This window comes from Castor canadensis, chromosome 17 (assembly GCF_047511655.1).
Source record: "Castor canadensis chromosome 17, mCasCan1.hap1v2, whole genome shotgun sequence".
Lineage (NCBI taxonomy): Eukaryota > Metazoa > Chordata > Mammalia > Rodentia > Castoridae > Castor > Castor canadensis.
The window spans coordinates 13,638,129-13,663,220 of NC_133402.1; the positions used below are offsets into that span (position 1 = coordinate 13,638,129).

The 25,092-nt window shown below is 47.3% G+C and overlaps 1 protein-coding gene across 1 annotated transcript in view; it reads left to right on the forward strand.

Moving 5' to 3' along the window:
- The window catches only part of Xylt1 (xylosyltransferase 1), a 119,036-nt gene that overhangs the window by 25,091 nt on the left and 68,853 nt on the right, over positions 1-25,092 (forward strand). The window contains exons 2-3 of the mRNA XM_020186695.2: positions 17,705-17,877; positions 19,204-19,406. Of these exons, the coding sequence (XP_020042284.2) occupies positions 17,705-17,877; positions 19,204-19,406 (376 nt within the window). The remainder of the gene's footprint in view (positions 1-17,704; positions 17,878-19,203; positions 19,407-25,092) is intronic.

The following is a 25,092-nucleotide window of genomic DNA, read 5'->3' on the forward strand; positions in this document are numbered from 1 at the left end:
TGTTTTTGTTTCTGTGGACTTGCTAATTAGGGAGGTGGGTCCTGGGAAAGAGGAAGGAATGGGGGAGTGGTGTAGCGCTTAGAGACTGGCTGATGGTCAGGGAATCCTTGATATTTAAAGAAATGGTGAGAACATCAGGGACATGGACCAATTATAAATTACAAAATGCATCACATTTAATAAATAATTAAACCGGGCGCTGGTGGATCACAGTTCAGAGCCAGCCCAGGCAAATAGTTCCCAAGACCCTATCTCGAGAAAACCTTTCACAAAAAGGGGCTGGTGGAGTGGCTCAAGTGGTAGAGAGCCTGCCTAGTGAGCATGAAGCTCTGAGTTCAAACCCCAATATGCCCAAAACAAAAAAAATATGCAGAATGCATTTTAAAACATACATTAATATATTATAATACATTTATAAAAGTATTATATAATACATTATGCATATATATACAGTTCTGTGTATAGCTATATATATGTCTGCGTACATGTGTATGTAATTATATACATATGTGTACACACACACACACACACACACACACACACATATATAGTAATCTCTTGATATCCAAGGTTACCCATTCCAAAACTTTTGTGAGTACCAAAATCCAAGGATGCTCAAGCCCCATATGCAGAAAGGCATAGTATTTCTATATAACCTATGCACTTCCTCTTGTGAACTTTAAATCATACATTACTTATACTTAATACAGTGCACATGTTCTGTAAATAGTTTCCTAGTGTTTAGGGAACAGGGACAAGAAAATAGTCTGTATGTGTTCAGTACAGATGTGGTTTGTTTTTTGGGTATTTTTGGTTTGTGAGTGGCTTGATATGGATGGAGTAGAGGGGCCAATTCTATGTGGATGTGTGGATGTGCACTGCATGTGTGTGTTATAAGAATTGGTGGCTTATGAGGTCAGACAGGACAAAATGTTCAATCAGATGACTCTTTCTGGAAGACTGGTACTCTATTTGGTCAGCTGAGCTTCTCCTAAACCAGGGCTTGGTAAACTCTGGTTTCACTGGGAGCCAAACCCAGCCCGCCACCTGTTCTGAAAATCGAGTTTTTTTGGAACACACAATCACACCCACCCATTGGCTTTGGAATCACCTGTAATTGCTCTATCTCTATCTCTGCACCCAGTGGAGGAGGAAAATTGTGGAGAAATGTCCCAAGGAGGTGTCCACAGGTAAAGCATAGAAGCTCTGACTGCACTTCCATTTTATTGACTAAAGCACAGCCTCTTGGCCAGACCCAACCACAAAGGATGCTGGGAAGTATGTTCTGCCAGATGCCAAGGAAAAAGTAGAAATAACTTCGAGGAAGAGAGAGCCCCAACCACTCTGCTTGCTCAGTTGCCCTGGTCAAACTCAATTCCCTCCCCTTACTGTTATTTCCATCCAAGCCCAAGTCCCTGGCCCCCTGAAGTACATGTGACCAAGTGGTACATGTGACAGGAGGTCACCTTTCCAGGTGCTGGGAACACATCTCCCACAAGCACTGCTCTGTGAATGTGGCTGCATATGTGACAGGGATACGGGGCACGGGGGAGGCAGGGTTAGTAATTTAGTTGTCATTGGCTGACAGGTTAGTCTTAGAATATGTTCCCTGCAATTCAAGGCTGCAAGAGAGAGACAGAGGGAGGCACTTAACAAATGTCAGCCTTTTTTTTCTCCCCTGGCACAGCTGCCTCTTGCTGACCCTGAAGCATTTGAGAAGTTGTCTCCACAGGATTCTGTCATCGCCTTGTCCCACTCGCCCTGGCACTCTTGATTTGGCTCCCCAAGAGGTGGTCCACAAAGTGCAGCCATCACTGTCACCAGGGGGGTCTCAGTGAAGGAGCCTTGGAATCTGCATTTTTAATCAGCTCCCCAGTGACTCTGTTAGAAAATCCCTGGGTTGACCTCAGAATTTCTCAGTCTTGGCACTTGACATTCTGAATCAGATAATCCCTAGCTTTGGGGGGTGCGAAGTCAGATGCTTAACAGAATGCTGCCCTTCATTTCCTTCAATGCTGAAGACCACAAATGTCTCCAGACCTTGCAAATGTCCCTGGGGCGGGGAGCAAAATTGTCCCTGATTGACAAGTGCTGTGTAGAGCTTTGTATTATGTTTCTGTGGCATAAAATGAAGGTGATCCTTGGAGCCCTGTGTTCTCTCTGTTAAAGACTCCCATGCCTTTTGGCAGAGTCCCGTGACTTGGTCTCCCTAATAGAACATAAGGGCAAGTGACAGTTACTTTCCAGCCAAGCAGTGTGGTGAGTATGAGTTCATCACATCATCCCCTGTCCCCTCTGTTTGTGCTTGGAGAGGGACTCTGAGTATGAGATGCTGGAGTTGAAACAGAAGCAACTTTGGTCCCCATGTCACTCCCTGTGTGACAGCCTTATAGGACAGCTGCCAGAGCGGCACTGGAGCAAGAAGTAAGGCTTTGTTGCACAGCCGATACACTTTGAGGGACTATGTGTTACTGCAGCAGAGCCTTACTGATACTGGATTGTAGTGCCCTTAGTTAAGTGTAAGAAACAATCCCCTTCCTTTCTTTATTGGTCATGTGAACTGTGTTCCTCACACCTTGGTGGCTGTGGAACTCAGATTAACCTGGGTTCAAATCCCAGTTCTGCTGTTAGCTCTGTGATCATGGTTATGCTACTTGACCTCCCTCAGTCTCAGTCTTAATTAGAAAAATGATGGTACCTGCATCAGAGAGTTTTCCATAAATGGAAAAACTATAACCAGTCAACCAAAACTGCATTGGATGCCATGCCTGGCTTATAGTCAGTGCTTAAGAAAGCACTAGCCTCCATCAGTATCCTAATTCTAGCAGGCTCCATGAGTACACTGTTTCTTGGGTCTGCATCTTTTGGAGTCCTGTGTCTTTCCACTCAGTTGGCTTCCTCTAGCTATATTGTCATAGGGCTAGGTCCTGTTGATACTGTAAAGGGGATGGCAGATGGACAGGAATAGCATGGATCGGAGGTGATGGTAGCTAGCACATGGCAGGGTGATGATGAATGTCACCATAAAGGTATTATGGTGGCAGACGAGGAATGTCTGCATTGCCCAGTCATTCCACATTCAGTGCCTGGATGCCTACTATGCACCAAGAGACAGAAAAAAAAGGAAGGCCAGTCTTTTCACATACCTTAATTACGACGTAATCTGTGGCTTTGAAGGCAAAGAAATCAATAAACAAAGACACATTCCCCATCCAGGCAGGCAGGCACTTGGAAGAGCTTTAGAAGTCAACAGACTTTGGCCTGACTTCCCCAACTCACCCACCCAGGCTGCCCCCAGTTCTCTGAAGCACATTGTGTCAAGAACACCTCGGTAGCCCAACCCGAGTGACAGCTTGCTCAACTTTCAATTGTGCTCGTATGTTTTTTTTTAAATGGCAGTTTCTACAAATTCTATTCACTGATGCATTGTTTAACCAAATGTCATTTTTCTGTCTTTCTCATTTAAGTATCATCTGTTAGGGTTACACATTGGTACACCCATAAAATTAACAGTACATGTATTTCCTTTTGGAGCTGACTAAATTTAATTTAATTGACGTTGTTCTGACTATCAATGGCCTTTGGAAGCTACAATAGAATGGGTCTTGTCTCCAGGAAGGCTTATCTTAACCCCATCCTGTCTGAAAAAGTAGACCTCTCCTTTGTCCTGGAGTGTCAGCTCATTTATAAAGGTCCTTGTTTAGAAAAGGTTATTCTCAGAAAGTGCCTCAGCCTAAATGCAGCTTCCAAGCCATGGGTGAGAAATCAGGAGGGCCAGGCATGATGGTATTATACCTATAATCCCAGCTACTCAGGAAGAAGAGGTAGGAGGATCACTGTCCACAGCCAGTCTAGTCAAAGAATAAGACCTTATCTGAAAAACAAACTAAAGCAAAAAGGACTGCAGGCATTGCTCAAGTGGTAGAGCTCTTGCCTAGCAAGTGCAAGGTCCAGAGTTCAAATTCTAGTACCACCAAAAAATAAAGAGAAAGAAATCAGGATATGTTTGGTCTTCCAGGCTATGATGACAGGTGAACTGGAACATGAACACCCCCAAAACAGTGTCAGGGGGACTGATCCATACAAGCACCATGGCAAGCATTCCATGGGGTGCTGATGGTGAAAGGCAAAACCCAGCCTCCCTTCATTCATTCTAAATTCATCTCCACACCAATTGTGACAGGGCCCTGCTGGCTGGCCCAGTGCCCGACCCTGCAGTGTGTATCTGTATCAGACATTTAACAATTACTGCTCCAGTCAGTTATAGTCTACCCTCCCCTCCAGGGTGTAGCACCCTTAGGGCATTCATAGTTATTTACCACTGCTCTGGAGGCCTTTAGTTTTTATAGTGTCCTTAGGCTCCAAAGGAAAGTAAAGATCCCAGCAGACCCCCCCCCACCTTTCCCTTATTCTTCAAACTGAGTCCTTGACACATGACTTCCTGCAACACCCTCTACCTGGCTCCATCTTCCTCCTGTATTGGATCTTAGCTCCTGTGGTAGCTGCAGAAAGGTCTGAAGACTTGGCCTGCATTTCCTCCCCCAGCCCCTTCTCCTCTCCCCCAGCACCCCATACTTCTTCGTTGTAGCCAGTACCTTTTAGGAAATATGGTTGTCTGTCCCTCCCCACACCCCATCCCCAACAGACTGTAAGCTTCTCGGAGGCAAATTCAGCATCTCTTTTGTTCATTGGTGCATACGCAGCACCTGTCCTGTGGCGGCTCATGGAAGGTGCTCTGTGAATATTTTAGAAGTAAAGAAGGAGGGAGGAGAGAAGGGAAGAAAGGAGAGTTGTATGCATTGATGTGGAAAAGATTGTAGGGCTATATTGTTGAAGATAGAACACAGACGACAAAGGAGAGTGCAGGATTATGGACGATGCATGTGTGAAGATATTTGCAAGTATTTTCTGAAGTGTTAACACTGGATACTCTAATATCTGGAGTTTTGTTTCTCTTTTTTTTATTTTATGTTACTGGGAATTGAACTCAGTGCCTCACACTCGCTAAGCAACTGCTCTATCACTTGGGCCACACCCCCAGTCCTTTTGCATTTACTTTACTTTTCACATATGGTCTCACACTTTTGCCTGGGCCAAACTTGGACTGAGATCCCCCTACCTGCACCTCCCACATAGCTGGGATTACAGGCATGTACCACCATGCCTAGCCCTTCTCTTCTTTTTCTTCTCTCTTCATACTGTCCTTTTTGCCTGAATTTTCTACATTATTTATTAGCTATGTATACAGAGCAATCAACCAATAAACCAAAGCACTCTTGAAGCTCAAGGGGTTAAAAATGAATTCTTCCTTGCTTGTATCCCAGGCCCTCCAACTCCTATGAATCATAGTCCCACCCCAACGGCACATCCAGGGTCCCCATGGCAGAGAAGTAGACAGATCTGTCTAGACCCCAGTGCACTTGATATGTTCATTCTTACCCATTGCCAGGAACTCCCACACACACACTATTTTTTTTTTTTTTTTTGCAGTACTGGGGCTCGAAACCCAAGGCCTCGCATTTGCTGAGCAGGTGCCCCTCCCCCTTTTGCAGTACTGGGGTTTGAAGTCAGGGCCTTCACCTTGAGCCACTCCACCAGCCCTTTTTCTGTGATGAGTTTTTTTGGGATAGGGTTTGTGCGAACTATTTGCCCAAGCTGGCTTTGAACCAAGACCCTCCTGATCTCTGCCTCCTGAGTAACTAGAATTACAGGCGAGAGCCACTGGGGCCTGGTGAGCAGGTGCCCTTTGAACCGTTTGAGCCATGCCCCCCCCCCAGTCCTTTTTGATTGCATAGTTTTGAAATAGGGTCTTGCTTTGCCTGGGGCTGGCCTTGAACTTCTGATCCTCCTACCTCTGCCTGCTGAGTAGCTGGAATTACAGGCAAGAACCACCACATTCAGCACCATGAAACTTCTTGTGTGTGCATTTTAACACCCATTTCTTCCTTCAGCAAAAATTTATTTAGTGTGTCCCAGTGCACCCCCCCACCCCCACACACATTATCACCAGACATTCTTCAAGGCCCTGGGAAGGCAAAAAACATCATCCCTGCCCTCTAGAAGCAAAAGCAAATGTTGTATTGGGTTGAGCATTGCTGTCGTTGCTGACTGTTAATTGTGGGTTGGTGGAAAGGCCGACTATGCTTAGAGCTTCACCTGTGCTCCTGTGTCATATGCTCCTGTCACCTGTGCTTCTATGGCTGGTAATGCTTCTGCCACTGGGCTTCCAGGACTCCAGTCCCAGCTTCAGTCACTTCCCAACACTTTATTCATGGTGCCACCGCCATGCCTCAGTTTCCCTATTTGTGAAATGGACACACAGGCAGCACTTATTTGCCACAAGGACCAAATGAGATGCTGGCTGGACAGTGGCTGGCTGAGTGACCAGCACAGAGTAAGCCCTGCACAAATGCAAGCTTTTGTAATGACTCGTGTCTGTGTTACGTGATGTGACAGCATTAATATGACAAATGGTGCCAGAGTGGGGAAATATCCCCTTTACAAAGCAAGCACCTGCAGAACACATTTGTGGTTTATGATCAGGAGGCAGTGTTAATGGCCCGTAATGTGATTACTATGAGGGTTTTTATTAGGAAAATTCCAGCCAATTTGGCATTAATTAATGTACTGTTAACTTTCGAGTGTTACTCACTTCGTCCTTAGAGAATTGGAGAAAATAAACCTGTTGTCAAAACCCTAACCCTGAGAGGTAAATAAGAGTTGTTGCCTCATCAAGAGGCCCCGTTTATAATAAAAATAGACGAGTTGCCATGTTTTTCTGTGGCAGTTTTTATGAAATCTGCGAATCCCTTCAAGAGAGGAGAAAGCGGGACAGACAACAAAAGGCCAGGAGGAGAGTTTGCAACAGCCACCTCTGGGTCAAGAAGGCAGGGAGCACAGATGAGGGTGGTGCCCTCGACACACCAAGCCATGGAGGGAGGAGGATATGGAGGCTCCCTGCCTCCCATTTGTCCCCATGTTTCACGTGAAGTGACATATCCCACATCAACCCACCTGCAATCTACTTCCCCACCATGGATAATAAGTCTGCTTTTATCAGCTTGTCCTTCTCTCTCATTGTAGTCCTTAAAATGGTGCCCAAGTCCCCAGGTAAAGCCTCTGCTGTCTCTCTGTCCCCCTCTCGTGCAGTGCTTCCTCTTGGCATCTTTGTGCCAGCCACTTTGACTTCCTCTTGATTCCCATGCTCGTGATCATCACGGGGTCTTCGTATATGCTGGCCCCTCCCTGTGGGGACTGCCTTCAGGTAGACACCCTGAGTCTCAGTTTCCTTTTCTGTAAAATGGGGATGATGGCAATAGATCCCCTCCAAGCTCTGGCTGTGAGGAGTAAGTGAAATAATGTCCGTGCAAAACTGCTCAGCCTGATGCACAGTGGTAATGTCACCATTGTCATGATAGCCCCTTCCACCCTTGGTATGTGGGAAAGGGCAGGCACATCAGTAAGCCGGACAAGAGCCCGTGAGCCACAGCAGTGTTCCTGCAGGTGAAATATAACCGGCCAAGTGACTGGGACCCAAGTGAATTGCGATGAAATGTGCCATGTGCCATCAGTGTCTATCCCACCAGCTTCCGTGTACTGAGCAGTACCTCATTAGGATATCCCTGAACTCAGGACAATAAAATCACAAAGACGCTTCAGCCACAGGCTGTGGTTTAATAACTCCAGACTGGAATGGGGGAAAAAAATCACTGAGCAAGAAAATGTCCTGAGTGCTTGATCAGAGAGTGGAGGGAGACATTTTCTCAGAGAGGGAGAAAATTAAGGAGCGAGCCAGACTTCATCTGTGTGCAGAGCAGGGGGCTGTGAGCATCCCAGGCAGTATCCAGAGGTGGGTGTGTGACTAAAACTCTCCACCTTAAGAGATGCAGCCATTAAAGGTAGACGAAAAGAAAAGAAGGTATCTGAAATGTGGTTGATCAACTCTGACTTCTCATTGCAACCACTTGGAGAGTTCTACAAAAGTGACCCGCTCCTAGCATCTGCCAGCTACAGCCGGCATCTCTTAATGATGGGCTTCGTATCATCAGGTGATTTCGTTGTTGTGCAAACATGGCAGAGTGTATTTACACAAGCTAAGGGAGCTGTGTCTCCAGGCCCTGTGACTGTAGAGGACCACCGTCCATCGTATGTGCAGTTCACAGTACCAACCACAGGCCAGTCACAGGCCTATGACTGTGATTAAATTTAAATGTGTTGGGGTGGGCCAAGGAAAGGTTTTTGTGGTTGTAGTTTTGATTTTTTTTTGTTTGTGTTTTTTCCTTTCGTGGTGCTGGGATTGGAACTCAGGGCACCGCTCCTGCTGGGCAAGCGCCCTGTTCATTTGTATTGTTTGTTTCTAAAAACAAAGAAAGATGTTTGGATATTCGAATGGTCTTAGTATGTAGGCAGAGCTAAGAATCCTGGGTCAGTTCAGTCCTGCATTAGAATCACATGGAAGGCTTGTGACAACTCAGATTTCAGGTCCCCACTTTCAGAGTTCCTGACTCAGGAGGTCTGGGCTGGGACTGAAATTTGCATTTCTGCCAAATTCCCAGGTGGTACTGATGCCGCAGGTAGAGATCACATTTTGGAAACCATTGGAGGGCAGAGGTTCTCCACTGAGCATGATTGTCCCCTCACCTTGGGCACACTCACGTGGGGACAGGGTGGCGTGGCATACTTGTCAACAAACGGTGACATTTTTGGTTTCCTCACAACCGGGCAGGTACTACTGGCCTCTGGCGGGTAGTTAACCACCCTACAGGTGCAGGGCAGTCCCCGCTGGGAAGAGCCATCTCACCCAGGTGTCAGTAGAGCCCGGCTGAGAAGTCTAGCGTTCAAGAGATGGTAACTTAGGAACCATCTGGAGGTTGTGATGATCTGGCTCCAGGTGAGCTCAGCGCTCGACTGCAGTGAACACAGGGATGCCTGAATTCTCGCTAGCCAAAGCCTGGTTTTAGAGCACAGAATCTGAAGTCAGACCAGATTGTATCTCCATCTCCTGGTTCTGTGACCTTGGGCAAGTTCCTTACCCTCTCTGAGCTGGAACAATTATCTATAAATGAGGAATGTTTCCACATGCAGGATGTGATGAGAGGAGAATGAACCTCAGGAATGTTAAGTGCTCAATAAATTGGAGTGAAAAATAAAAGACTAGCATTTCTCAGCACATCTCTCTCCCTCTCTGTCTCTCTCTCTCTCTGTCTCTCTCTCTCTCTCTGTCTCTCTCCCTCCCTCCCTTCCTCTCCCTCTTCCTCTTCCTCTCCCTTTCTCATCTCTCTCATACAGCTCCCCAAGAGCCCACCCCACAAAACTCCCAACAACCCTCTGGGTCCCTGCAGTGACCAGGGGCCCTGACCCATGGAAAGCAGCCATGGAAAGTTCTTCTATGATGCCAGGGGCTGCTTGGCATCTCTATGCCCCTGGCCTTGACCTTTTCTCATTTGTTTAACAAACTCATCATACCCTAGTTGGGAAGGAAGCTTGCTCATGGAGCCTAATTAACCTTCCACGTTCCACCTGCCCTGTTATATTTTTACTGCAAGCAGTGATTTGCCTGTATGGTTACTTAAGTAAATTTTATTTTAAAAGCAATTTTGCACCACAAAGTAATGAGTGCTTGCTGTTACTTGCTAAGAAGGGACAGTGCCATGTGAAGGAATGGCAGGGGGAGGTCAAAACAGTTGCATTCGGTGCTGTTGGGGGGCTCCGACTCCCCTCCAGAGGCCAGACTGGGGATCAAGTGCTCTTTGTTGGGAAAGGAAGTTCAGAAGTCAAGTGTGGTTTTATCACCCTCAGACTTCACTGGGGCTGGTAAGAGAGCCTGTGATCACTGAAGAGGGACAAGACCTGTGCTGTCCAATGTCCTGTCTGTGACTTCAGCTCCTCAAGGTCGAGTCCTGGATTACCACTCCCCAGCTGTGCGACAGTAACAAGTTTCTGTGCACCAGGTCAGCACGGGGCTTTGCCATAGTTGAACCACGTGGCCTGATTTTTGTCCCCATTGTAATTGTAGCTTTCAGTCTTTACAGCATCACGTGGAGTAGAGTGCCCTTTGACAGAAGAAGAAATTGAGGCACAAGAAACAAAGGGACCTGCTGGTAAATGGCAGATCCAGGATGCACCCCTGTGAGGAAAGGCAGAGTTGTAAAATGCAGGATCGGTTCCTTAAAAAATGTAAATAGTTATCATATACCCTAGCAAATCCACTTCTGGGTATGTATACACCAAAGAATGGAATACAGTGATTCAAGTAGGTATTCGGACATCCATGTTTATAGCAACATTGTTTACAACAGCCCAAAGGTGGAAGCCTCTGGAATGCCCACTGATAAATGCAAATGCTCTACCACTGAGCTATACCCCCATGCCCACTGATAAATGAATGGATAAACACACTGTGGTCTGTCCATTCAAGGGAATATTACTCAGCCTTAAAAAAGAAGAAAGTTCTGACATATGTTATAACACAGATAAACTTTGAAAACATTGTGTAAGTGAATAAAGCTAGCCAAAAGGAGAAAATATTTTACCATTCCTCTTATATGAGATTCCTAGAGCAGTCGAATTCGTAAAGACAGAAAGCAGAATGGCAGTTGCCAGGAGCTCAGGGATGGGAAACCAGGAGGTACATTTAATGGGGACAGAGTTCCACTGCTGCCAGATGAAGAGACTTTGGAGACAGATGGTGATGACGGTTGCACACCCATGAGAACGTGCCTGTCACCACTGAGCTGTACCTTTAAAATGGTGAAGATGGGACTGGTACCATTTATGCATCTTTTGCCACAATTTAAATGAAAGAACCACAGAAGCCCAGAGGGGCTGTGGCAGGAAAGGAAGGGATGGGAAGAGGGACAGGCATGGCTTCCCTAGTGAAGGATCATTTCTCCTGAGACCAGAATGCTCTCCCCTGACTCTTATGCTGGACTGGAGAAAAGGTGGCCGACTGGGGTCAGCTGTGTCTTCCATGTGTGGTGCCTTCCCAGAGGACTTGGTGCTCCTGGGCAAAGTTCCTCAGGTGACCCTAAAGCCTGAAGGAAAGGGGGGCTGAGCCCTCAGCCGGTTTGCTGGGTGAGTGGAGACAGCCATGTTCCACATGGGCCTCCAGGGGTGCATATGTGCACAAAGCCGTCACCCTCAGTTCGTCACTCAGAAGCCATTGGCTAAGATTTCCCCCCTGCGCTCAGCTCTGTGCCAGGACAGTGTCCTAGAAGAGATGACAGCAGGGCCACGAATGGCAGGGAGCCGACTGGCAGCTCTCTGGACAGCCATGTACATGGTTGCTAACTCCACAATCTGGTTAGAATCCCACACTATCCAGAAATTTCCAGAAAGCTCTAGGCATTTCCTCTCCCTAACTCAGAAAAATGCAACGTGAGTTCTGGAGTCCAAGCATGGATTTGAGTCTCATCTCCATTGCTCTGTGACCTTGGACCAGTTTCTTTCCCTCCCTGAGCCTGGAATTGTTATCTGTAAATGAGAATCATTTCTACTTGCAGCATTGTCCCTGTCACCAGAGTGTTTGGGGCTTTCATGAGAGAGGTCCTGTCTCTTTACTCAGAGCCTCTTGGCTCCAGGGTCCTTCCTGGTAAGATGGGGGCTTTCAAGGCACCCGCCTCCTTAGACCCCAGGATGATCAAACAGTGAAATTGCACCTGAACAGTGCTTAGGACATAGCGGGTGTTCACTGTGTGTCAACACCACTGCTCATCTGCATCTGCAGGAGGAGGGCAAATGCCCAGGGCCCCATGGCTGGCTCCCACCTGAGGCAGGTTTGGACCCAAAAAGTTCATGGTTCTCCATCTGGTCCTTTCCCACCACATCACACTGCCTTTTCCAAATTCGCCAAGAGCAGGTGCTTATTTCTGGGCACCAGGAAACCCCAAGTTATTCTCCAAAAGCCTACATTAAAATCTCCCAGTCGGAAAAGCGACTCTTGGCCACACCCGACGAAGAACCTAGGATGTAAGGGCTTCTCCAGAGAGCATGCCGCCCTGCACCATGCCTACCGCTCAGGCAAAACCCTCTCCTATCTGTGACAATGACTCACCCAAAAACCCAGTAGGGCCAGGGACAGATCGCCCAGCCCACTTTACAAATTAAGCACCAAATCTGAGAGAAGTGGCCTCTTCCCCAGTGTCCCCACGGTGAGGAGCAGCATCTGAACCACAGGCAGCAGCAAGCCACTTGTGCTCCAGCTCAGACCACCTGACCCAAGCCCCATTTGCATAGGACCTCATTTCTACTTCTCCTCCTTCCCAAGACCCAAGCAACCCTCTTATTTGGAAGCAAGTCAGAAAGCTCCCCACACAGCCACCAGAAGAGGCGCTTTCAGAATCTGAGTGGAACGGAGGGCTTTGTTGCTGGAATCACTATTCTGGTCCAGTGGTTCCTCGCCTTTGTTAAACTCGTGGTCTGGGGTGAATGCTGGGGAGAGAGGAATTCTGGTTGGGGGTGTTTATTTGGAAGTAGTGGCCTTTAGTGGATGCACCACAGTGCTGGGAGCTACTGCAGGCTTGGAGAGAACCTTGGAACTGGGCCCGGTGGTTAAGTCACACTAGATCCTGATCACAGCAGGCAAACAGCTAAATAGAAGTGATCTGGTCATAGACCCATTTATGTAGCAGTTACTACATGCAGAGCACTGTGCTCAGTACTCATGAATATCCACCCGAGGCAGATTCTGTGCTTTTGTATGTCCATTTTACAGATGGGAAGACTAAGGTGCAGAGACTGCAAAACTAGAGTGAAGGGTGCGGAATCTGCCTGTCCAGAGGCCACTAGAAACCTCTGCACCTTGCTTCTGCTTCCAGATCCTGTCCATACAAGACTCCACACCATCACATCTCCCATGTCACACAACATCTGTGTAGCAGCTCCACCACCCCCACCCCACATTTCCTGGAGGATCTGTTGCACTACACCCAACAGATGCCTGGAACTACAGAACACCACACCTGTATACACAGTCATCCCTCCGTGTCCTCGGACCTCCCACAGCTTCACAAGCTCTTTGTATAAAAGGGCACAGTATTTGTGTAAAACTTCCCCTCATCCTCTGGACATTTTAAATCATCTCTAGATTATTTCTAATACCTAATACGGTATAAATGTTACATTACTACTTGCTAGTTCACTCTATAATCTAATGAATAATGATTAGAAAAGTCTGTATGTGTTCAGCACAGACACAAGTTTTAAAACTATTTTCAGTCCACGGTTGGTTGTGAACCCACAGGTAGATACTGTTGGCTGTCTACTGTGTGCGGGGGGCCGGGCGGGGCGGGGGGCACTGGAGTTTGAACTCAGGACCTTGATTTGCTAGGCAAGCACTTTACCACTTGAGTCCCCACCCTTTTCCTTCAGTTTGTTTTTGGATAAGATCTCAAGCTTTTGTGTGGGGCTAGCTTCAGTTGGTGATCCTCCTACCTCCACCTCCCGAGTTGCTGGGATTATAGATGTGAGCCACTGCACCCAGCCTAATATTTTTTCCTATTCATACCTATCTCTGACGACATTCAGTTTATAAATGAGGCACAGTAATAGATTTACAGCAACTAATAATAAAATAGAAAGATTATAGTGATAGACTGTAATAGAAGTTATTTAAAACTCATAAATTGTTTATTTTTGGAATTTTCCATTTGATATTTTTGGATCAAGGTTGAAACCTCAGAATAGAAACCTCAGACACAGGAGGACTGAGGTTCACACATCGGCTGTGACAGTGCTCCTTCACTGTGACATTGAGAAACCTCGAGCTGGTGTAAGAGGCTGAGTGTTGCCCAACTAGTTAACATGGGAACTGGCCATGGGTCCCGATTCTCAGTCTTCCCTTCTGCATCACAAAAGTCTACTTGATATTCTCCCCTGTCAACCTGATATTTTAACATTCGTCTGCAGTCAGCTTCCCTCTCTGCCTCTAATCACTCTGATTTTTCCACTTATATTCTATTTTGTGCCACGGGTATCTGATTACAGTGTTCAATTCATAATTCTTTTTTAGGAACTGGGCAGTGTTTGCATTTCAGTCTTTCACAGAGTCACCTGTTTGTAAGGAGCCACCCAGCTCTGACCACACGACATTGATGTTTGTCCTGTAGCTGAAAGCCAAGTGACGTGCTTCTAGGAACAGATCTTCCTCCTTATAAGGTGGAGAGAGTTGGATGGAGCAGAGTGGCAGGGATGGGACTCTAAGATCAAACACCCACACCATCCTCAGCTCAGCCACTCTTTTTTTTTTTTTTTTAATATGCAGAGCTGGGGATGAAACCCAGGACCTTGCACGTGCTAGGCAAATGCTCTACCTTTGAGCTACATCCCCAGCCCTTGTTTTTTAAGATAGGACTCCCTACATAGCCAAGGGCAGCCTCAAACTTGCGGTCCTCCTGCTTCTGCCTCCCTAGTGCTAGCATTACAAGTATGCACCACCGTAAGTATGGCAGCTTAGCTACTTCTTAATAGGAACTTCCCTCCCTGAGCCTCAGCCTCCTCAGCCATTCAGTGGGAAGATAACGACTTCCTTCTCATAGAGCTTTGGATGAAATTGAGCAAAACCATGTCCAGCCAGGGCTGAGCACTCATAGTCTCAGTAAATGGCTGGTCTTTCTCCTCTCATCCCATTACCGTCAGCCCCTCTGTGTGCGCCTCCTTTCCATAAATGGATTTGGTCCTTCCCACCCGGCCTCTCCCCGAAATAGCTGTAGTGCAGAAGAACTCTGGGGTTTTTTTTCCTTGTTTTCTTTGCAGTTCTGCAGACCAACTGTCTGACCCAAGGACACTATTATTTAAACCAAGCAAGTTGTCTTGCTGATTTGTCTTTGTTTTCCCAGCACTCCTCCCTTCACCAGAGAAAAGCAGCCATGTCTCTGTGTGTCTGTCTTTGAAGCTACTTTGCTTTCTAAAACCCTAAATAGAAGTTACAAAGGGCTTTTTCAATATCAGTGTCCAAGTCCCTTTAAAGATCAGTGGAGCCAGACTTCCCTAACCCCTACCTTTCACTTCAGCAGAGGGTACATAGATATGATGTGGTGATTATCTGCTTCTGTTCCCACCACTGTCCTTACTGTGTACCTGGGAAACCTGTTGACCCCTCCGAGCCTCAAAGGATGGTAATGCTGTCTTCCCAGAGCCAAATAGGGATGGATACAGAGCCCTCATCCCAGTGCTTTTGTGTGGCAGGCCCTCAGGAAACATCTGCTCCTCTGGACCACAGCAACCACTCTTCTTCACCATGCATTCATTCATCTACTTATTCACAACCATGACAAGGGACCTCCATGGCTGGAGGACACAGAAGGCCTTGAATGGATAGAGCATGTTTGGCATGGTAGGCTGTTGGATGTTTTGCTCGATGGATAGTGGATGCATGGGTGGTTGGATTTGGATGGATGGATGGATGGATGGATGGATGGCTGATGGATTGATGGGTGGGTAGGTGGATGGATGGATGAATAGGTAGGTGAGTGGATGGATGGATGGATGGATGGTGGATGGATAATGAATGAGTCTATGAATGAAAGGATGGAAAAATGAAAAGATGTAGCTTTATTGGTCACATAGTTTCAGCCCTCCATCAAATATAGAAATTCCTGTGCAGTAGCTATGACTGTCCTTAAACACTTGCCTGCTTAACTGCAATAACCAACTTCAAGATATTTCATGGCCAAGCTCCTTGGCTGTCAACTCTCCCTTCTAAGCTCCCAGTGTGATTGTGTGATCTCTGTTAGTGGTTAACAGCATGGTCTTTGGAATAAGATCTGAGTTTGAATCTCAGCTTGGCTAATCAAAGTAATATGACCTTGACCAAATGCCTTGGCCTCTAAGCTGTGGTTTCTCCTTTGAAGAACAGGCATGTAGCGTGTCTCTTGGTGTGGTCAGGAGGATTAAGGAGATACAGCATATCAAGGAGAGGGCAGTGCTCAGTAAAGGCACCGTTCTCAGACTGAGCCGTCATCTACCCTAGTGTGACTTTTTTTTCATCTAGAACCAAATGTGTGCCAGATATTATTGTAGTGTTGTGCATTCAGCAGCAAACAAAATAAACATGCCCTGGTGTCTTGGAACTTACATTCTAATGGTGTGTTCGGACAATAAACAAGAAAACAGATAAATAATTTCTGATAGTGTGAATTCTACACGTGCAATTGGAACAGTACATGTTGAAAGATGGAGGGCATGGAAGATGGGAGTTCTTTGGGAGAGTAATGAACTAATGACAGGAAGATGCAGCCAGGCCATGATCTGGGAAGCAGGAATAGTTCATGAAAAAGTCTTGAGGCAGATACACTTGTGTCCTTGAACACTTGTTCAAGGAAAAGCATGGAGGCAGGTGTCCAGTGGGACCAGTGAGGGCAGAGAGATCTGAGGATCTGCATCATTCAGACAAGGAGGCTGTGCACTGGGATTTGGACATCACCCATGTGAAACTCACCCTGTGTTCTGGTGAGTTTAGCAGCCATGTTACTTTCTGATGACAGCCGACAGACCCCTAAGTTCCTGGCCTTCAGGATAACGGGTCTGCATTCTCACATTTCCCATTTAACATTCTGGGACACTCACAGCTACCATGCTGGCAGTACTCTAGGGTTCCGAAACCCAGACCCCTGAAGACATTCAGTTAGGTCCAGAGGAAACCAGGCTGAGGACAGCCGGGAGATTTCAAGTTGGAGTTGTAATAAGATAAGCTGTGTCTTAGTGCATTAAGAAGCTGTGTCTCTCTGAGCTCTTGCCTTTGGAACATTTAAAAGGGAAAGGAGGAGATAGGGATAAGGATAAATTGAACCATATATCCAGGTGGACCTGGTGTAGGATGTGGGTCTTCAAGTAAAATAACATCTGCTAATCTATGACTGTGGCTTGTCTCCAGCCTGGCTGACCCTGGAGCTCAAAGCCAGGTTGTTAGCACTTGGCTATTCGCCACTGCTCAGTTGGGTTTCCCTCTGGGCGGGATTTTTTTTTTTTTTCTGGCAACTTCTGTCCATATGGGAACGCAAAGGCTCTTATCATCTTCCGGTTTGACATCCAACAGAGAGGAAACCTCTTTATGTAATAGTTCAGACAAAAGTGTGGAATCTCTCATGGGCTAATTAGCTTGGTAAGGTCACACATCTATCTAACGATACTGTGACCAGGGAGATGCAGTGTTCTGATTGGTCAGCCTTAAGTGATAGGGCCACCCCTGGGCTGATCATTGAGCTGGCCCTCCCCATCCCTGTGAACTGCGCATGGGCAGAGAGAGAGAGAGAGATAAAGAAGCATGAGTTACTCAAATGAATAAGCCCCAAAGAGCTGCTGTGGACTGCTGCACTTGTAGTTAACAATACTACACTGGATACTTAAAAAATATTAAGAGTGTAGAGTTCATCTTACCTGTCCTTATCACAGTTTAAGTCAATTTAAAGCAAGCGAACAAATAATCATGTTGGATGCTATTAGGAGAAGAAGGAAGACTGGATTGTAGACAGACACAAATGGCACGTGTATCTTAGAATTTCCTAACTCAGAATTAACTGCAGCTTTTTCTGTGGTTCAGACCTGTATCTCTCTATAGCCCTCATCTCCTGCCTGGTTTGATAAATTTCAGGACCTAATATGACTGCTGTGTGCCCCTGAAGGGTTCCCAGAAAAAGCACCAGGGAAGTTCCTGGCTCCCCCAAAGGACATCCAAGTCTCACTCTCATCGCTACTGTCTTTTCCCCAGGCAAAGCCAACAAGAATGTCCAGTGGGATGAGGACTCAGTGGAGTACATGCCAGCAAACCCGGTCAGAATCGCCTTCGTGCTGGTGATCCATGGCCGCGCCTCCCGGCAGCTGCAGCGTATGTTCAAGGCCATTTACCACAAAGACCACTTCTACTACGTCCACGTGGACAAGGTGAGGCACCTCCTCCCTTGGCCCCAGCTGGGCTTCCTCTGCAGTCTGTCTGTCCCTACCTGATCATTTCTCCCAAATGACAAGGCCAGACAAAGGCTCAGTGCACGTGGACTTGTACTGCTTTGTGTGGGTAGAAGTGTGTGCGCGCGCGAGTGTGTGTACGCACATGCTGGTTTCAGCATTTCCAGCTGTGAGTTTCAACTTTCTCCATAAACAGTGTTTTTCTTTTTTTCCCTTTTTATTCTTGTTTGACACATAGTAATTATACATCATTATGGAGGACAATCTGCTATTTCCATACATGTATACATGATGAACCAATCAGTTCAAGATAATTAGCATATCCATTGCCTTAAATTTTTATCATTTCTTTAGGATGGCATCATTCTCTTCTACTTATTCTTTTTAAACACACACCCCACTATTGTTAGTTTTGTGACCACCCAGTACAATACAACCCAGAACTCAGTTCTCCTGGGTAACCAGTGTTTCTCCTGCCTCTTTTCCTCCCTGTCCTCCCATGGCCTCTCATGGGCTTAGTGGGACCAGCTCTCCCTAGAGTGGGCTCCCTACAGAATGTGTCAACAAAAGAGTGTGGCTGTTTTGTTGTATCAATAAAACTTTATTAACAAAAGCCCACAACTGATTTGCTGACCTCGGGACTATGTTGCCCCGAGAAGTGTCTATTGGTTGGCTGATGTGACATGATTATATCTTTAGTTAAGAAGACAAAGTGGGGTGCTGGGCATAGTGGCACACAGCTATAATCCCAGCACTCAGGAGGCTGGGAGAGTCACAAGTTCAAGGGCAATCTGAGCTACACAGCAGGGCTCTGTCTCAGGAAACCAAGGGCTGGGATGTAGCTCAAGGGTAAAGTTCTTGCCTAGCGTGTGCAAGGTCCTAGGTTCCATCCTCAGTACCCCAAATCAAGAGAAAAAGGTGAAGCCCTTCCAGCAGGTCTAGGAGAATGGGAAGGAAGGACACCCCCAAATACATAGAGACCTGTATTTCTTAGCTTGCATCCATCAGTCATGTATTAAAATGCAAACTTCCAGATTCCACCAGCCAGACCTAGTGGGCCATTAGCTCCAAGGAAGGGCTAGGGACTCTCCATTTCTAATAGCTAATGTAAAATTTCATACAAGTTTCAATACTGATGTACAAAGACTCCCCCAGGCCAGAATCAATGACTTGGCCAAATCCATTATGTTCAGACACACTGTCGACTGGTAGAGAAGGGACTGAGAGGGGAGAAGGTGCCGAGGGATGTCTGGTGTCTGATGTTTTCTGGGCTGCTGAATGTCACCCTTTCTCTCCTGGGTAAAGCGCTCTAATTACCTGCACCGGCAAGTGCTCCAGTTCGCCAGACAGTACAGCAACGTCCGCGTCACCCCCTGGAGGATGGCCACCATCTGGGGGGGAGCCAGTCTTCTGTCCACCTACCTGCAGAGCATGCGGGACCTCCTGGAGATGACCGACTGGCCCTGGGACTTCTTCATCAACCTCAGTGCGGCTGACTATCCTATCAGGTGAGACCACGGTGACCTCAGGCCATCCTGGTCTGAGGTCTTGCTTCCCCTCACCTTCTCTGTGACAGCAAATGGGAACAGGCAGTCTGCTTCCTGTCCAGAGAGGCATCCTGCCTCAGTAAGATGTCACACAGCTCACCTGCTGTCTCTGTAATATCTCTCAGCATTGTATTCAGTTCAGTCCTAACAGTCACTTACTGATTCATTCATTCATTCACTCACTCACTCACTTAACAGATAGTTAGTGGGCACGAGGTTTTCCCACCTTTGTTTGAATGTACCAGGGCACATGGGACTACCATTCAAATAGGGAAACAGCTTCCAACAAAATAGACACACGGAATGCTGGAAGAATAAAGCAGAATGCAGAAGTGGAGCAAGACATATTCTGAATGAGAGAGACCAAGCACATCCTTCTAGATAAGAATGGAAGAGGATGAAGGACTGAATCACACTGGCAGGAAAAGTGGTCCACACCTCAGGAGCGTCAAGAGCTGAGTCCTGAGGTAGGAACCTGCCGGGTGTAGACAAGGGACAGCAAAGCTCAGAGTGGCCACAACAGAGTGAGGGATAGAGTAACTGGTGACATAAAGACAGAGAGTAAATTGTGTTCTTGGAGATTCCAGAATCTGCTGTTACCCTGAGCAAGATGGAAGCCACAAGCAGAGGAAGGTCAAGGTCTGACCTTGATGTTGAACTGCAAGGGGCAAGTGGAAGAAGGGAGGCCCAGGCAACAGCCCGGGCAGATCACAAGTGGGCATCTTGGCCATTGGAGGCACACGGGCATGGTAGTTTGCCCCTCTTCAAATTTTAACAAACAAATGCATTGCCTACATTTCCAATTGGGAAATTTCACATGAAGCAATCGTTTCTGGCTTCTTTGGAAGATCTGCATGCTCTGAGCCCACAGCCCGCTGGCTCCAGCTGTCTAGAGCTGGGGTGCAGCCACAGTCCGAGGTGGTGAGACACACAGCAGCCACAACCTAGGCTGCAGCAGAATGGCTGTCTCTTTGCATGAGTGTCAGTTTGCTCTTTAAAGAGCTGCTTTAGAGATCCTGTAGGAAAAGAAAGGAAACACAGAAAAATGAACTATACTTCCTCGTCAAGAACAGCCCTTGGCTTTAACTGTGACTTCCATCCTGAGTTGTTTACTGTGTGCTGGGGGAGGGGGAAGGGAGGGCCTCCCACCCATTGATGTCATAAGAACATTGAGTGCATCATTTCCAGGAGAGCTAGATGAAGCTGTCTTTAAAAAAAGAAAAAAACAAACCTCTTATTGCAGTGTGGCCACAGTGTCTTACTCCTGTAATCCCAGCTACTTGGGAAGCAGAGATTGGGAAGATCATAGTTCAAGACCAGCCCAGGCAAAAAGTTAGTGAATCCCCATCTCAATCAGTAAGCCAGGCATAGTGGCAAGTATCTATAATCCCAGCTATGAGGAAAGATCACATGGGCAAAAACACAAGACCCTACCTGAAAAGTAACAAGCAAGACAGAGCTAGGGACTTAGCTTAAGTGACAGAGCACCTGCCTAGCAAGCACAAGGCCCTGAGTTCAAACCCCAGTACCAAGAGTAGCTTGATGACAGCCACACACCCATTGCCCAGTCTCAGCCACTGTCAGTTCAGGGCCCATCTTGTTGACTCTCTCAATTTTCACCCTCTTTTCCAACCCAGGATTGTAGTTAAACAAATCCAGGACATCATACAAGCATATCTGTACATGTTCGAGTGCACGCCTCTCACAGGTGAGATCTCTTTTGTCTGTAATCATCAATATGATGATCAACCCGAAGTGTTAAACCATTCCTCAGGGTACCACATATCCAGGTCACAGAGTCCCAAGAGTTTGGGTTTTGAATCAGGATCCAAATAAGGCTCAGGAATAAAGGAACCACTCCAAAACACTAGAAATGGCCTCTTCTTTCATAGCCTGGTCTTCGCAGCCTTCTTCTGCTTAGGGCTTGGGGGCTATCCTGTAATTTTCCCAGACACCCTGGTCTTGTAGGAGATGAGAGCAAGGCACAGCCTGTATACAGTCTGGACAAGATACCCCTTGTTTCCTTGAACCTAAGAAAAACTGATGGGGGCTAAAAAAAACACCTGTTTCCTTTGGCTCGAAGACTAACGGGTTGGATGGAGTGACTTAAAACCAGGGCTGGCAGAGTTTGAGTCATTATGGCTTTTCATTTATCCTGCAAGCATTTATTGAGCAGTTACTGTTCTCTGAACTATTTGGGGCATTTAGTGCAAAAAGCAACTAGTTGAGAAAAACTGGGGTTAGATGTGTCAGAGAGATGGCAGACAAGTTGTGCAAGGGCTGTAGAGAAAGATGTGAGCAGGGGACTGGAGGGCCCAGCAGGAGGTCAGAAATGCTCTGGAGAGTCAGCCTTCAGGTGATGGGTGCTAACAAGGGATTGATGGGCGGGCAGTGAGAAAGAAGAGGTCACTGCAGACCAGCCACGCCCTGCTGGTGCTTGGGGCTGGACAGTTCTGTATTGGGCATTGTCCAGTGTTTAGCAGTATCTCTGGTCTCTACCCACCAGACGCCAGTCACACACCCTGCCCTCTAGTGCCAACTATGCATCTAAGGACATCACCAGATAACCCCTGGGGACCAAAATCACTCGCAGAGAGGGCACAACATGGATCAGAGACGAACTTGTTCCATTTGTGGAATTTAAAAAATGGACCAAGTATAACAAAGAAAAGAATGAGAAGAGTGAATTGAGGCAAGTCCAGAGAAGATGCTCTTCCTAGAAGGAAGGAGTCAGAAATGTCCCCACATTCTGTGAGCAGAAGCTAATGTGGCAGGTCCTTCCTTCAACGCTCACAGCAAACCTGCTTTACAGATGGACAAACTGAGACTCAGGTCATATGATAGAGAGCCGTGATTAGAACCAGTGCTGTCTGGTTCCAAGGTTGGTGTTCTTTTGGCTTGAAGTCTTCCGCAAGCTTTTTGTCTCGCAAGCACAGAAGGAAAAAGTATGGACCCTTGAACTTGTGGTTAGACCAATTTTTAGCAGGGACTGTCCAGGGAAGGTACTTGAAGGTCTGAGGAGCTATGGTTCAGACTCCCACACTCTTCCTTCCCAGACATCCATCCACTGGAGGCCTCAGAGGTCAGGTCAGTCTGGGACAGTGGCACCATTTAGCCAGAGACTCCAGGAGGCCAAGTAGGTGAGCACACTGCTGCCCTCTAGAGGTGCCGTGTTGTGTTGATGCAAGTTGAAGCCCTAACAGTGGCCACTTAACCTGGAGTCCAGCTCTGCACAGCACCCGGGAAGATGAGCAAGCACTCAGACTCTCTCCAGACTGCTCAGGGTTCCTATTTGAGTTTCACCACCTAAGTAGCAGTGAGGGCACAAGCCAGTACATTTAACGCCTCTGACATCAGGATATAATAACAGAACAGAGCAGAATGCCAGGCACTTAGAAGGTGCACAGTAAGTGTCACCTGATTGCATCTAAGTGATATCCACGGTGGCATCTCTCCAAGGGTCTCAAAAGTCCTTTCTCAGACCGCGTGCCTGACCTGTTTTGGGGCTCACAGAAGCCAGTCAGCATTCTTCTATTTCTTTCAGCTTTACTTCTACAGGTCACGCTGTGTCTGTGTCGTTCTGACTTGCTCTTCCTCACCCTCACCCCACCTCTGCAGAGCCCACCCTCACCACTCCATTCTGCTGCCCCTCTCCTCTGCCAGTTGCATGGCCTGGGGCACCTCATGCGTCAGGCACCACTGGCTCCTCTTGCTGTTGTCATGAAGTCACCCCACACAAAACATCTGAATTTTGCACATGACTAGTTTTATCCCAGGCAACTCTGATAGGTTTTCACTTCCCATCTGCCGCTCCATCTGTAGCTTCCAGAAGCACTACTTCTCCATCCCAGGAAGTTTGAGCAAACTTGGGAAACATCTTGAAGGGGTGAGAAAGCCTAAGTCAGATAGTTCCAGGAGGCTCTGAAAACTTGGGGTTCTCCAAAGGCAGAACGAACCCAAAGTATCTGCTCTGAGCTGTTGTGTGATTTGACATCACTTCCCTGTGTCCTGCGTGTTAACCAGTGGTGGGGAGGGCAGACTTTTCCTCTCTTAGGTGGTAAAGTCTCACTGACTTACTGGTCACTGGCCTGGTTTAGGCCCTGGACACAGACGGCCTGGTTTTAGACTCTACCATCCACTGGCCATGGAAATTGGCCCAAGTTGGTTCAATTTTCTCCATCTCAGTTTTTCCACCTTAAAATGTTGGGAGCGCCTGTTTCAAAGGCCTCTTGGGAGAGGTAAAGGGAATATGGTGTGTGAGAGGCAGAACACAGCGCCAGCTGCATACCAAGAGCTGGGTCCGTGTCACATGGGCATCAGAGGAGGACTCTGATGTGTTTCCCTTTTCCCTTTGAAAAGAGAAGCAAAACTATTCTTCGATCTCACATCTCTTTCCAAAGTGAGGAAAGCAGAGTTAGACTGAAGAGTGAAGGATTTAAGAGAAAACAGGATAGCATGTGCTCGCTTGTGAACATGAAGTATATTCCTGTCTTTGGGGTGTGCAGGCTGTGTGTCTATATTCCAGGCCTTCCCACTCTACCGTCCATGGGCTACCTGGCCCTCGGAGGCTCTGGTTGGAGCTGGTTATGTGCCCAGTACATGAGTGAAGATGGATGTGTTCAAAACTAGGTCTTGACTCTCAAAAGGCACGAGGGAAGCAGGGTGTGCTGGTGCAATCTCTAATCCCAGCACTTGGGAAGCTGAGGAAGAAGGATGGCAAGTTTGGGACCAAATTGGACTACATAGTGAGACTCTGTCTCAAAAAGAGGGGTGCGCAATGGTTTTATACCAAGGCAGGGGACCATGCCCGGTGCACTTTAGATTGCTCACAGGAAGGAGTGAAGCCAAAAGCATTTTGCCCTGTTGCTTAGTTTGGCCCCTCACAGCACCTGTCCTTAACCAGTCCCAGTGACCTGGGGCAAAAAGAAGAGGGATGAGTTTGTCATGGCCCCTCCAAGACTCACATTCTGTCTATGGTGTGTACCCATGTGTGCATACGAGGCTGTGTCTGGGCATAGAAACTATTGGGCAGAGGAAACAGTGTAGACATTTTCAAGGTCAACCCAGGGTCTGGTACTTCTGCCTGTTGAGGACCTATGGCTACAAGGGTTCACCCAGCAGGCCTCCCATGTGGACACGCTTGTTACCTTAGCTGTACACCCAGCCCTTTGCCTTGAGATAGTTCCAGGGCTGTAGCTAAAGAAGTCAGCTCCCTGTGGTGCCTGAGCAGCATCCAGCTGGTAAGGCAGGAAGCAGGTGGCCGGGCTTCTCCATAGTCTCCCAAAGGCTAGCGTAGGGGACCCATTATGTGAGACCAACACCCAGTCCTGCAAACACTTGCTATGCACCTACTATGTGCTGAGCTTTCTGCTGGAGGCTTTAGTCCCCCCAGACAGAAATTCCATATGAGTTCAAAGAAATTAGTATTAGAACCCAGTAAGCTTTGCAGGGAAGGCAAACACTTCAAAATACCCAGCTCAGAGCTTAGGCGCCCTAGGACTTGAAACTGTCATGGATGCCTAGGCATCTGGGGACAGTCACTCCTGCACTTTCTGTTTCTTTAAACTGCCCAGTGGTTCTTAAATGTGCCAAAGGATTCCTGATGTTAATGGTCAGCAGTGACCACACAATGCACCTGTAGCCCTTC